Here is a 13,900-nt window from a genome sequence, read left to right on the forward strand (position 1 = left end):
TAATAAAGAACATACTCATACTCACTGAAACGTTCAGTAATGCCATTAGGATGGAATTTGGTGTGGACAAATGTGCAATCATGCATGTAAAGAGGGGGGAAATTGTGGAATCAGATGAAACACGAAACTCTGATACCACAAACTTTAGACTTTCAACCGAAACCTATAAATACTTGGGTATGTCAGAAGCGTTAGGCATTGATGTAGCTGTCATGAAGCAATCGTTGCGGGAGAGCTTCTTTGGCCGCCTGAAGAAAGTTCTCAATAGTCTTTTATCAGGTGGTAACAAAGTGCGCGCTTACAACGGTTGGGTCATGCCAGTACTGATGTACTCTTTTGGCATACTCAAGTGGACTCAAACGGAACTGGACGCCCTGGACAGAAAAGTCCGTTCATTGTTGACTGAGCATCGGATGCATCACCCACGATCATCAGTAATGAGACTGTACATACCACGTAAATGTGGGGGGCGAGGCTTTTTAAATGGAAAAACCCTACACAATAGTGAAGTGTGCAGTCTCCGAAAATATTTTTTCAAAATGGTGGTGGGGATACATCGAGATGTTGTCTCAGTGGACAAAGGACTTACGAGTACTCCGCTCTCCTTGGCTAATAAGGACTGGAGAGAACCTATAATACTAAGCACTAAGGATCGCAAGAATGTATGGCAAAGTAAGGAGTTGCACGGACGCTACTATCGGGCCCTACATGGGCCAGATACAGATTTCTTAGCGTCCGTATCCTGGCTACGTTTTGGTAACTTATTTGGAGAAACGGAAGGTATTGTCTGTGCAATTATGGACGAAGTTATGTTGACGAACAACTACCGAAAGTATATTATAAAGGATGGAACGGCTGACATTTGTCGGGCATGTCATCGCCCAGGGGAATCCATTCGACATATAATTTCGGGTTGTTCTCACTTAGCTAACGGAGAGTACTTGCATAGACACAATCATCAACCAGCATTATTCATCAACAACTTGCTTTAAAATACAAACTTGTTGAATCTGAAGTGCCGAATCGTATTATAAGTATCTGCCTGACCCAGTTCTTGAAAATGGTGATGTCACACTATTGGGATCGAACTATCATCACAGACAGGACAATTGTTGCTAACAAACCTGACATTGTGGTGATAGATCGACCAAGCCGTCGCACAATGATAATTGATATAACAATCCCACATGACGAGAATCTTGTGAAAGCTGAAAAAGATAAAGCTAGTAAATATCTTGATTTAGCTCATGAGGTTGTCGACATGTGGGATGTAGATTCAGCAATCATTGTGCCGATAGTCGTATCTGCCAATGGCCTTATAGCCAAAAGCCTCGACCAAAACCTGAGTAGGCTAACGTTAGATGGTTGGATCAAGAGCCTGATGCAGAAGGCAGTACTTCTGGACACGGCGCGTATTGTCCGGAAATTCCTCTCTCTTGAGCCCTGACCACCGGTAGCTTGGATTTATCCCATTACTGGTGGGCTACTGCTTTTTATATTTTTAAATGTTTTATTTTTTTCTTTTTAATTTAATATTTAAAAATGTAACAAACAAGTATAAGAAATAAATGAATGATCGAAGAACATACATACGATAAATACACCAAAATAACTTTTATTACAATTTTTGTCGTCTGTCTATTTGTTTGTTACCGCCAATCTCGCGATATTTGTATTTCCTAGGGTGGTTAAAAAGAGAGTCTATGTCACTCTCCATCCTTTTCACTATCTCTACTTAAAAAATCACGTCAATTCGTTCCTACTCCATTTTGCCGTGAAAGGCGGACAAACAGACAGACATACTTTCACTTTAATTTATAATAATAGTATGGATCGTTTTGTTCAGTCGTGATCAGCTTGTCACCACTCAAAACTAGAGGCTTATGTTATGAAAATTAGAAAAATAATATTTTAAAAATAAAAGGATAAAAAAATATAAAGACCTTGTGTCTAATTTTGTAAAAGTAAAATATTGTCTATGGTAGGGTATTTTTACCAAAAACTATAAACATTCTTCGAAAATCAGAGATTTTACAATACATGATGCACATTGTACATACATACTACAAATAAAAAAATAGAAATTATAAAAATAAAAAATTACAAAGAAATCTATAAAACATAAAACATGATTAAAGTTTTCTGAACGCTACAAATGACGTCAGTTATGTCAACTGTCAATTACGTCATTTTCATCATGATGGAAAATTTATAGCTAAAAGTCAAAACAAAGAGCAAGAATATTTTAAATCGCACTTAATAATGGATCGGTATTCACCGTAAAATTATAACTATTGTAAACTGGTGCAAAGTAAAACAAAAAATTGTAAGAAACCTTGCGGTAAGAAACTGTTGTTTATTTTTATTATTTAAACACAAAAACATTTCTGTCATTCATAAACATGCCTATAAGTATTGTTGTTTTCATGTAAAATCTCATTTATGTTACGAAATAACTATTCCATTCAGTACTTACCTATCTAAATAACAAATATGAATGTATTTATTCGTAAATCACAAGTATTTATAGTCTGGAGCTACATCAAACCTAAAAGTGTTCAATAATTTAATAGAAACTATAAGAGCTATCATCATCAGCTCGTGTTCGTCTACTGCTGGACCTAGATCCCTCTAATAGCACACCACTACGCTCAATCTTCATCTCTTACAAGGAGAGACAATATCTTGTGATGGCTGGCAGTGGTTGGATTAGCAACCGTTAAGGATATTGTCTCTCTGTCAAGCTGGAGCGCCCCATACACGTTTGTTTATAAGAGCTATATATAACTACATTTAGTATTATAGAGTATGTCCGCTTTTAGTCGTGACAAGTGAGTCACATGCAGCTATTTTGAACAGTGATTTAATAGTGATAGGTATGTCTAGTACAGCAGTACTTGAACGACTTGTATAGGTACACCATATGGGTATGTACTGTATCAGAGCATTAATTATTTAATATACAAAATTCTTAGATTCACATAACTGTAAAAAATAAAATGATACTTTACTAAAATGAAAATAAAGTTGAAATTAGCACTGTGTGAACTTTAAACTTTAAATTGGATTAATATGATGCAATATGCTTCTTATATTAGAAAATTTGCAAGTTAATTACTTTATCAAGGCACGAAACAGTAATGAGTCAATACTTATCTACTTACAATACTATTATTATTACTTTAATCATTACTACTAGTGATATAATTGATCATTCATAATTACATTTTATAAACTAATTTTGTACTCTACCATTTACATTCAATATTAATCATTTTCAGTACCTTCAACCATATAGCTTACTAATTATTTGATAAAACTTATTATTTTACCAGTGAAAACTAGGTGAACACACAATACATGTAAATTTAATTAAATACACTGGTTTACTCACGTGAAATAATGGGGAGAGCCATGCTTCAGCAGGAATGGGCTAGCTCGACCGGAGTAATACCACGGCCTCACAGAAAACCGACGTGAAACAACGCTTGCGTTGTGTGAGTGAGGTTACCGGAGGCCAATTACCCCCCCCTTCCAAATCTTCCCAATCCCCATTCCCGAACAACAACCCTTAAATTCCTAACTCCCAAAAAGCCGGTAACGCACTTGTAAAGCCTCTGGTGTTTCAATTGTCCATGAGCGGCGGCGATTGCTTACCGTCTGCTCGTTTACCGGCAAGTCCCATAAAAAAAATGGGAAAAGCTCTCATTGCCATGCACACATTTAACTAACTGTCTCAAAATAGTTATAAAACAATACTTACCTATCTATATACTTATGAATGTTTGCTTCAATTTCAGGTAAATATGGCATCAAAACACTTGGGTATTATAAAAGAAGTGGAAAGTTTTGAAGTGCTTCCAGAAGCGGTAACATTGCCTGATGAAACTGATCAAAATGTTGAGACTGCGGTCGAAGCTATGATGACAGTGTCTCCAGTACAAATACAACAGGAATATTATGAAAATTTGGGTGATTGCGATTGGGTCAAGTAAGTACTTTGATATATTTTTAGGTAGGCACAAAGGAAGCTACACGGTTGGTGCGGTGGCTGGGCAACTGACTACCGTGGAATGTGTAGCGGGTTCGATTCCTGCACGGAGTAACTCCTTGTGTGATCCATAAATTGTTCTTCCGGGTCTAGAAGTGTATGTTTGTAAACACACCCATGACACATGAGAAAAAATATTGAGGGACAAAGTTAAAAAAAATCACTGGTTGTTTAGGTATTGATATCACCAAGATTCTAACATAATCTGTCATAATTATCTCTTCACTATATTATGGTATGAAATAAAAAAAATAACAATTACTACTACTAATCAATTTAACTATTTCAGATACGAAAAAAGTAATAGAAACTATTTGCTTCAAAATGTGGCATTTGCACTGTTTGGAGGACCAAGCACTGAAGGAGAGTTATCTGAGGTCATCGGAGACCAGCATGCACACCTTGAAGGATACACTAGCAGGCAGAAAGAACAAGTTATGAGAGTCTATGAAAAATTGTGTGAACAAAGTAAGTTTTTTTAACACATTGAATGCTGTGATGGTTACTGGTGACCAACATTAGCTGAGGATTTGCCTTCAACAGTTTTCTATTGGCAGTAAAAGACTTAATGGAATAGGACGACAAACAAGCTGACCTATCACCTGCTGGGAAACAATCAGCGCAGCCTAACTATAGATTCGCAACAAAAAAAAATTAAACTGCGTTGGCGAGCTTAAGGGTGGGGTGCATTATTTAATAATTTTCCACCCCTTAAGGACGCGTTCTCATAATTGACAGGTATCGAATCGCATCACTACATTGACACGACTCTCGACAATACACACATACGCACGGATAGCTGCGGAAATTATGACAAAATGAACTTGATACTTTGAAAGTTTGAATATTTTCTTACTTTCTTTTTTAATATTTTTATTTTGTTTAGTGCGTGCGTAGACTCAAATGTTTTGTGTTATCTGTTGTTCAATTCCGTTCAGTGCCGAATTTGGGCTCGGATTATTCGATTGGTGTCATTTTCATAGTTTTCGGAAAGTAAGCGTTCGAAATCAAAAATCAAATGGTGCCAACGCAAAACTAACTTTTTACATGCTTTTATTTAGTTTCATATGTAAAGGATGTATGTATGTGTGTTTGTTTGTATGTTTCTATATAACCGACCTCTTCCAACTCGATTTTTACCCATTTTAAACGGACCGATTTCGTTCAAACTTTGTAGACTTATCAAGGACCGGTGGCAAATTAATACCTCGTAGAAATTAATCAAGGGTCAGGAATCCCTGACGTGGACACTTAACAGCCCAAATGAACCTGAAGAGATATGAATATACTATCTTAAGAAAAGTTGTTCAGCGTGATGAGCACATTTTAGCGCCATACGAAAATCGAGGATGTAGAATCCCTGACATGGACTCCAGCCCAGCCGAACCTGAAGAGATTTGAATATACTTTCAACAAAAGATATTTAGCGTGATGAGCATTTTATATGAATATACTATCTTAAGAAAAGTTGTTCAGCGTGATGAGCACATTTTAGCGCCATACGAAAATCGAGGATGTAGAATCCCTGACATGGACTCCAGCCCAGCCGAACCTGAAGAGATTTGAATATACTTACAAGAAAAGATATTTAGCGTGATGAGCACTTTTTCGCCATATCTTTTATACTAATTATTCTCATAACAATACTAAATTTTCCGCCTACTGTTAGTATTAATATTAAAATTATTTTGTTCGGTTCATCACAAAAACATGTTTTTAAGTTTTTTTAATCTACAATGTGATAGGGGTGGGACTTCTAACCCATTAAGGCTGAGTACTACATCTAATTTTATCGACAAAAAAAATAATATGGGGGTTGAACCCCTAATTGAAAATATTGAAAAATTGTGATTTTTTCGGTAAAAATAATTCACAAATGATTTTTTTCTCACCAAAACATTATCAAACATTTGAAAAAAGTAATGAATTAGTTAGCCAAGGTTATTAGCTACCGTTTGTCGTTTTTTTTTGTTTCTACGACGCATACAACCTTTGATATCAAAAAAAGTAAAAAAAATATTAAAATTGCCATAATTTTAAGGGGAGGGGATTCGACCCCTTCGACCCCCGACTTTTGTCGATAAAATTAGATGTAAAACTCAGCCTTAACGGGTTAGAAGTCTCACCCCTATCACATTGTATATTTTATTATGGTTTTATATCAATGGTTTTCGGGGTCGCCAAGATAAAAAAAAACAATTGTGGTAACGAACGTGACAAGACCTGGGTGGAACAAACAAAGAAAATACATAAAATAAATTAAACATCAATTCTTTATTTTCACGATATTTGTTTGAATATGCGAGGAATGAGCCCGTAAATTCATATTTCTTGCCTGTCTTGGGTCAATTAATTCCGGAAGAAGACAATTTTTATAAAATCGAATGATTCACTCCGTATTCGATATTAGCGACCCCAAAAACCACAACAATGACACTCATGTCGAAAAATGACAATGCCAGAATCTCTATAGAGCTTTGTCCCACCAAAAAAATATAGTGTACAGACATGCCAAATGTAGCATTCTATTGCTGCTCTATTAGTGATAACTAAAAACATGATTAAAAGCCTTTAGATCTTGCGGTTTCTATATGAATCTAAGTACAAAATATTACATTTAGGTTAGGTTAATTGCAGTTATAATGGTAGAAATAATTAAATTACAATGCTATCATAGGGTGTTTAGCTATGAAAGGAAGGAATGTCATCACTCATCACCAATATCACCTTTAGTAATCCTACTTTAATTCATAATCATAACGAAACAACAATGTAAACAGAACAGACAGAGCGAATGTCAAATAATGACTTTTTGGACATAATGACACACGCACGCCAATGAGGTTTCGTTACATCTAATCACTAACGTTCAAACACGAAATCATAATTATAATATGCATTCATTATAATATATATTATAAAAAAAATTAACTAGCAGTATGTATTAAAACCAAATTCATATTAAAATTCGTACACATTACATTAATAAATCTTTTTTTTATTGAATTACTCGTTTTGTTCCTTGTGCAAGCGTACTAAGAAACGCAGAGGGTCGCGATAAATACAGGAAATAGGCCTTGGGTTTTTAAAATTCTTTTTATTTCCTAATTTTTATCCGCAAGTTTATCAGAATAATAATTAAGTAACCAAGGGTCTTATTTTCATTGCATAATTTTGATTAATTTACATTTTTTGTACATTGATGAAATTAAGTGGGGCAGGATCTGGCATGGTCATTTATATATTTATGTCGGCGCCATCTTGAACTTAGATTTTCACTTTATATTCGTTATAAGCGACCCCAAAAACCATGAAAATGACACCCATGATGGAAAGTTGGCAAATCTTGTCGGCGCCATCTTGGATTTTGATTTTGACTCCATATTCGCTATAAGCGACCCCAAAAACCACGAAAATGACACCCATGATGGAAAGTTGGCAAATCTAGTCGGCGCCATCTTGGATTTTGATTTTGACTCCATATTCGCTATAAGCGACCCCAAAAACTATGAAAATGACACCCATGTTGGAAAGTTGGCAAATCTTGTCGGCGCCATCTTGGATTTTGATTTTGACTCCATATTCGCTATAAGCGACCCCAAAAACCATGAAAATGACACCCATGTTGGAAAGTTGGCAAATCTTGTCGGCGCCATCTTGGATTTTGATTTTGACTCCATATTCGCTATAAGCGACCCCAAAAACCATGAAAATGACACCCATGGTGGAAAGTTGGCAAATCTTGTCGGCGCCATCTTGGATTTTGATTTTGACTCCATATTCGCTATAAGCGACCCCAAAAACCATGAAAATGACACCCATAATGGAAAGTTGGCAAATCTTGTCGGCGCCATCTTGGATTTTGATTTAACCTCATGTTCAAAATAATATAACGAAACATTCTATATTCAGTAAAGTGTTGCTCGTACAGAATGTGTAAAAAAAAACATACAAACAGCCGAACATACCTCCTCCTTTTTGTAAAGTCGGTAAAAATATCAAGATTGGTTTGTGAAGTATAATATCAAATATTTTGTACTCGTACAGCGATCTTTTTCAAGGCCATTTTTTGTAACAGGCGACGCAGCGTCCACCCACGACAGCGCTCGAGCGCAGACTGAAATTTCATTTGACATTTTCTATCCAATAAATCTAAATAGTAAACAAATAAAATAACCCTTATTGCTACGCTTTAAAGTTGATGTCTGACAGCAAAATAGGAGAAAAAATTAAACGGGAACTTTTATTTATTTCCGAGACAATTTGAAATATTTTCGTTATTTTTTCCCATAGTATAATTTTTGATTATGTCTGCTTCCCGGGATATTTTTTTGAGATTCAGAATTATGCGTGTAGTAGCAGTAAAATGTTCCTAAACTCAACCCTTTTTTGTCAATTTTGTGTGAAGAGGTAAAGAAAAATCGTGTTTGCAATAATAAAATATAACTTTTTTTTACATTACAAATCAATATTTTGGAGATAAAGAAGTGATCTATCTATTGTAATTGTTAGTTATGTTCAGTTAAGTTTCTTTTGGTCGTAATATGTACTGAAAAATAGCTTATTTACGTCAGATTTGAGAACGCGTCCTTAAAAAATAGTGTAGGCTGTCTAAATAACACAAGCATTCTTTCATTTTCTGCCTGTACTTCAATGACTGTTAGCAGTAACTATTAAGAAAATCCTAGGGTCTGCCGCTTTTTATTCTCAAATAACTATTCATAGTTTTTAGCTTTGATAATGAAATCATGAAATTGATGATCTTCAATTAATTAATTATTATTTACAGGTAAATATTCATACAACGATGACGACATTGTTATGTCTGTGCTTCTGGTGGTGTGTGCTAAGCCTAAACCTCTGAAATTTTATGAGATTCAACCCGCAAACTATTGGTTGGACCTCCATGAGAGAACCGATAGTGACATATGGTGTACCGCCGTGTTCAGAGTCCGGAAATGTATACCTACTACTGTTGGAAGTAAGTACAACTAGTTATAACTTATAAACATAAAGACCGACGCTTTTTAATACTCGTGAATTCAGAGATCACTTGACTGACGAGGCAGTCTTTACCCATTACTTAAATAAATGCATAGTAAACGCTATAAACAATAAATGCGTACTTTCCCTGTTACTAGCAGTTATGCATAAGGGTCGGTTTACATCTGACGGAACATGCGTCGCGTAATATCGGTCGCGCAACGCCAAAAAACACTTGACCGTTCACAGTCGACCGATGATACGTTAGTGCAACCAATGATACGTCTGACGTATTTTATGCCGGATATGAACCGACTCTAAATAAGCGATATTTTTTTTATGTACCTAAACCATCCATTTACTTTATCAAATTGTATTTTTAAATAAATATTAAAGTATTTTTTTGTGATAAAATGGGTTAATCCCATTCCAGTTATTATTTTTATCGTAAAGCAGTTCCGCGTTATTTCCTCTTTAACAAGCTATTCAATGGTCAGTTCGAATGGTCTTATCTTTATTACTTTTGTAAACATGAATAATAAAAATAATAATTGCCTACATCTATTGTATTATTTTATTACAGTGAAATCATGCCGCGTATACATAGATGAGAATGCAAGGGTTTATCACGACTGGGAATCTTATTTGACAAACAATACTTTGCCAAAATGTGTTATCATTGTACCCGAAAATGGAGAATATACTGGAACACTTCTAGAGGTGAGTTTAACCATTTGTTACATATTTTTGTCAGCATATTAGTACATATAATTAATTGATACGACGCAGCCGAGGCTGCTTATGAATATAAATCCCGATGTGATTTGAAATTAGTTGAGCTTTCCTCAATTAGTCCCACGAGTAAATCTAGTTTAGTAGGTCTCACTTAAGTTATGACATTATTTACTTTAATTTAATATAGTTACTACTGAAAATTAATAAGTATACAATACAAGAATGTGCCGATTCATAATTCTAGTTTCCCTATTTTCTTACAGACACTCATAAGATGAGAAAATTACCGCTTAAAAATACATAACTAAATATCACTAATGACATTATTTTTTAATTTCAAGGGAGAAGATACATTTGCTGTAAAGTTGACGGTAGCACCTTCACCAACATTGGGTATTAAGGCTCGAGTCCTCAGTTCTGTGGACACGGCCAGTACAGTGGCGTCTATCGGCGCTATTGGAGTGATCGGTGTAGCAGCCTTCACGCCAGTAGCCCCCGTAGTACTCGCCGGCGCCGCAGTCGCTACTGTCGCCACTGGCGTTTATGGTCTTGTACGCTCTTCCCTACATCTGCGCGACAGAAGCGCTCATGAACAAGTGAGTTTGTAAAGAAGGTGATGATTTAAGATATCTCCTGTAAAGATATATTTTGATTTATTTCGTTGTGAAATCAAAGACAGTTCTCCATGTCTTTTAGATTTAGACTTCATTGTTTTGGTGTGTTCATAGTTGTTTCTACCGTAAATCCTGGATTACAAGAGGTGCAGCAGTTTTGGAAACTTGTATGATGATGATTATTATAATAAAGAGTTTATTGTGTGTTATTTTTGCAGACGATAAGTCCTACGGACGCGGAGGCGCGCGGTAGTTGGCTGAATATAGCGGCGTCGAGCGTTGGCCTGGCCGCGGGCGCCGCTAGCTCTCTGCTGTCGCGTTCCGCCGCCGCCGGGACTAATATGACCAAGGTACATAGTAATAAATGCGACTGTCACTTTAGACATAATACTATTATTTCCGCACAATCAATTTTCTAAATTGGAATGATTTGTATTGAACCCTAAATGGAATGGAATTGTAAATTATTAACATCTGTGACATGCTAGTTTGACAAACAATCCGTTCTAGGATTCGAATAGAGTAATAGAATAAAGCAGTAGGGCTGCAGACATGTTTCTTACATTAAATGTATGCACGTTATACTTATACTATTGTTATGATCTACAATTATGTTTACCATCCAATTTTTTCTATAGACGGGACAAGCGCTGGCCGTGTCAGTAGAAGTGCTGCGTCACGCGAACATAGTTACCGGTGGGGCTGGAGTTGTCAACAGCTTGCTGCATATCGTACTGAAGGTAAAGTCTATTTTTATTTATGCACTAAGTATGCACAATCTAATCTATATTCTTTTAGCAGTTAAGACAACCAACCGTCTCTGAAAGTCCATTGTAGGCAATGTGTCTCTGATTAGTTTATATAATAGACTATAGTGAAATATTTACATTACACGATTGAATTTTGATTGCTACTAGTATATGACTTAGACGTCAATTGAAATTGTAGGTATCCAGTACCTTCTCAGTAATCTCGAAATAAAATATTAAGTAATTTAATTAGTTTCAACTAAGCACCGAAAGCCTTTGTTCAGCAGTGGACGTCTCTCGGCTGATGATGATGATGATGATGATGATGAAGCACCGAAACCAACTTTTAAATGGGGTTTTAAACGACTCTTTTGTTAATTAATAATAATAATTGTTTCATTATTATTTCAGTATCGCAAGCATGGAGAGAAACCGACGAAGCTGGAACTCTTCCAGTTCGCGTCTGCAACGTTATTCTTCTGTCACGCTGTGGTGTCTAACCGCACTGCTCAGAGTATCATCGAAGATGCCCAGGCTAAAACTATCAACGAATACCGAGCCACGCTTAGGAGCAATAGGCACAGGTCAGTAAACTTTGTTCTTATTAAACTCAACAGTATTTTGCCATGAAGTAGATTTAATGACAAAATGCATGTATGTATATTTTATTCCTTTTAAACCTACTTCATAGCAAAATACTATTGAGTTCATCGCAAAATCGACTGTAAAATCACACATTAAGGTTGAATGTTGAACGACTGGTGATAAGTGAGTGTGATATTGAACATGTGTACTATGTCTACCCCTTTGGGAATTAAAATGCATGACACTATATTTATGTTTAGAAGGTGTATGATACGTATTAATAGTCACATTATTTTTACAGGAAAATGTTCGACAAAATCAGCGCTGAATCTAGAAGAATACAAGGCGCCGTACAAGGCAACACAGAAGTCATAAAAGGCATACAGAACATCTTCGACAAGGACCAGTACTTCGCTGATGTACTCAGAATAAACAAAGATGTCAACCAACACAAGCTCAGAATATCCATGACGTCTGACGGCCAAGTCAACTTGAACTCTCAACACAAATTCAATCCTTCAGAGTTGTACAACCTGGGTAAGGAAGGTAGGGCTCAACTGTTCAGTTCTCTGGGACCTGCTTCACTGAATACCAACAACGTGCCTACACGGGTAGTTCCATCGACTAACGCGGTCACAGGCTATGTTGAAGGCGAAGAAGAAGGCACTCTAGTAGGAATCCACCCCGGAGAAATACTAAGAATCGGTTCTCTACTCGTTCGGGTTAGTGCTTCAGGCGCGGAGAACGTAGCTCTCATGCTAGAAAACCTTAGTCAAGACGTCTACGCCAACCTGATGACAATAGCCTTCAATGTCTTATCCAAACTTGTCCCAGAGGAAATCGCCAGACTCAGACTACTGAGCCCTGAAGAAGACTTGATAGTCCAAATTGTTAAATTCGTATTCAATTATATGAAACACCAAAGACCGCTCGGTGACCCGAGCAGAGAAAACGACAATGGTATTATTATAGTCTTAAAAGAATTCTTCCAAGAAGGCGTTGTGCGCCAAGAAACAATATTGTTTTTGAAAGATCGTCTGCTCTGCTGGATCGATAGTGAAATGGAACAAAGGAGATTGGAATTCCCGAATAAAAAGTCAATAGTTTGTGAAAGTTGTAGAGGTATCAGATATGTCTAGTAGATATATTTTTTATTCTACATAAATTCACATAATATACATTGTTATTGTTTATCATCGGTTATTGGTATGGGCTTTGTTGAAATAATTACTAGTGTAGTTTAATCTGCAGCGTCACTGGGGCTTTGATAAGCACTATAATGTAGGGAAAAGGTATCACAATTAGGTAGTAATACTTACATGCAGTACTCAATGCTCACTGAGGCACTGGGCACTCGAAGTAAAATGCCGAAAATAGCTACCAGTTAACATTGTTGCTTGTAAGTTAAAGTCTTCCTTATGAAAAAATCTCGTCATTAATCTCCATTTGCTTAATTGGCTCATAGAACGTTAGTAACAAATTAAATTATATCGAGAAAAGAAAGAATTTTCTTTAAAAAAATGTGAATGCAACATCGATTCTAAAGCCTTAACATTAAGGTACAAATCACCAAATTAGTCTGCAAAGATTGTAACAGAAACATATCAAAAATGTCCAAATATTTATCTATTCTATAGTATTGGATAATGAGGCTTTTTGGAACTATATTTATAAATATTCTATGATATTAATATTCCTATAATATTTGAAATATTTATAATAATATACACATGTGATAGAAATAAGCACTGTGATAACGAATAACTGATTATTTTGTAGGTTTTAATAATATTGCACAAGGAACAGTGCCTTCTAACATGTACCTGTAGAAAATGTTAGATATTTGCATACTATCAGTAGACCTATTATGTAATTAGTATTATATTAGATAATATATTTAATATCCTGTATATGCTTTGTTATAAGTAATAAATATATCTCATCTCTTGTTTGTGTATATCTTTCTTTCTCTAATATTTTTCTACCCAAATTGTCCCAAGTATAGCGTCGTTAACAGCCAGTACTTTCCTGTACAGTTTGGATTTATATTTATTAAATAATAAATAATGCAAGTGTATATAAGTTATAAAATTGAATCATTTCATCAAATATATGTCCATTTAAATTCTAAATTACCTACTTAACTAAAATAGGTACCTTATTAATTTTTTGACGACCACCAC

General features: G+C 35.6%; 1 protein-coding gene across 1 annotated transcript; it reads left to right on the plus strand.

The window, feature by feature from the left end:
- Positions 1-2,177: 2,177 nt before the first annotated feature.
- On the plus strand, positions 2,178-13,674 carry LOC118264183 (uncharacterized). Its single transcript, XM_035576606.2, has 10 exons — positions 2,178-2,341; positions 3,801-3,991; positions 4,341-4,519; positions 8,841-9,032; positions 9,618-9,754; positions 10,111-10,365; positions 10,602-10,733; positions 11,022-11,123; positions 11,544-11,716; positions 12,019-13,674. The coding sequence occupies exons 2-10, from the start codon at positions 3,807-3,809 to the stop codon at positions 12,854-12,856; spliced, it is 2,193 nt and encodes a 730-aa protein (XP_035432499.2). The 5' UTR covers positions 2,178-2,341; positions 3,801-3,806; the 3' UTR covers positions 12,857-13,674.
- Positions 13,675-13,900: the final 226 nt, after the last annotated feature.

The sequence above is a fragment of the Spodoptera frugiperda genome, chromosome 26 (assembly GCF_023101765.2).
Source record: "Spodoptera frugiperda isolate SF20-4 chromosome 26, AGI-APGP_CSIRO_Sfru_2.0, whole genome shotgun sequence".
In the NCBI taxonomy this organism is placed as follows: Eukaryota; Metazoa; Arthropoda; class Insecta; order Lepidoptera; family Noctuidae; genus Spodoptera; species Spodoptera frugiperda.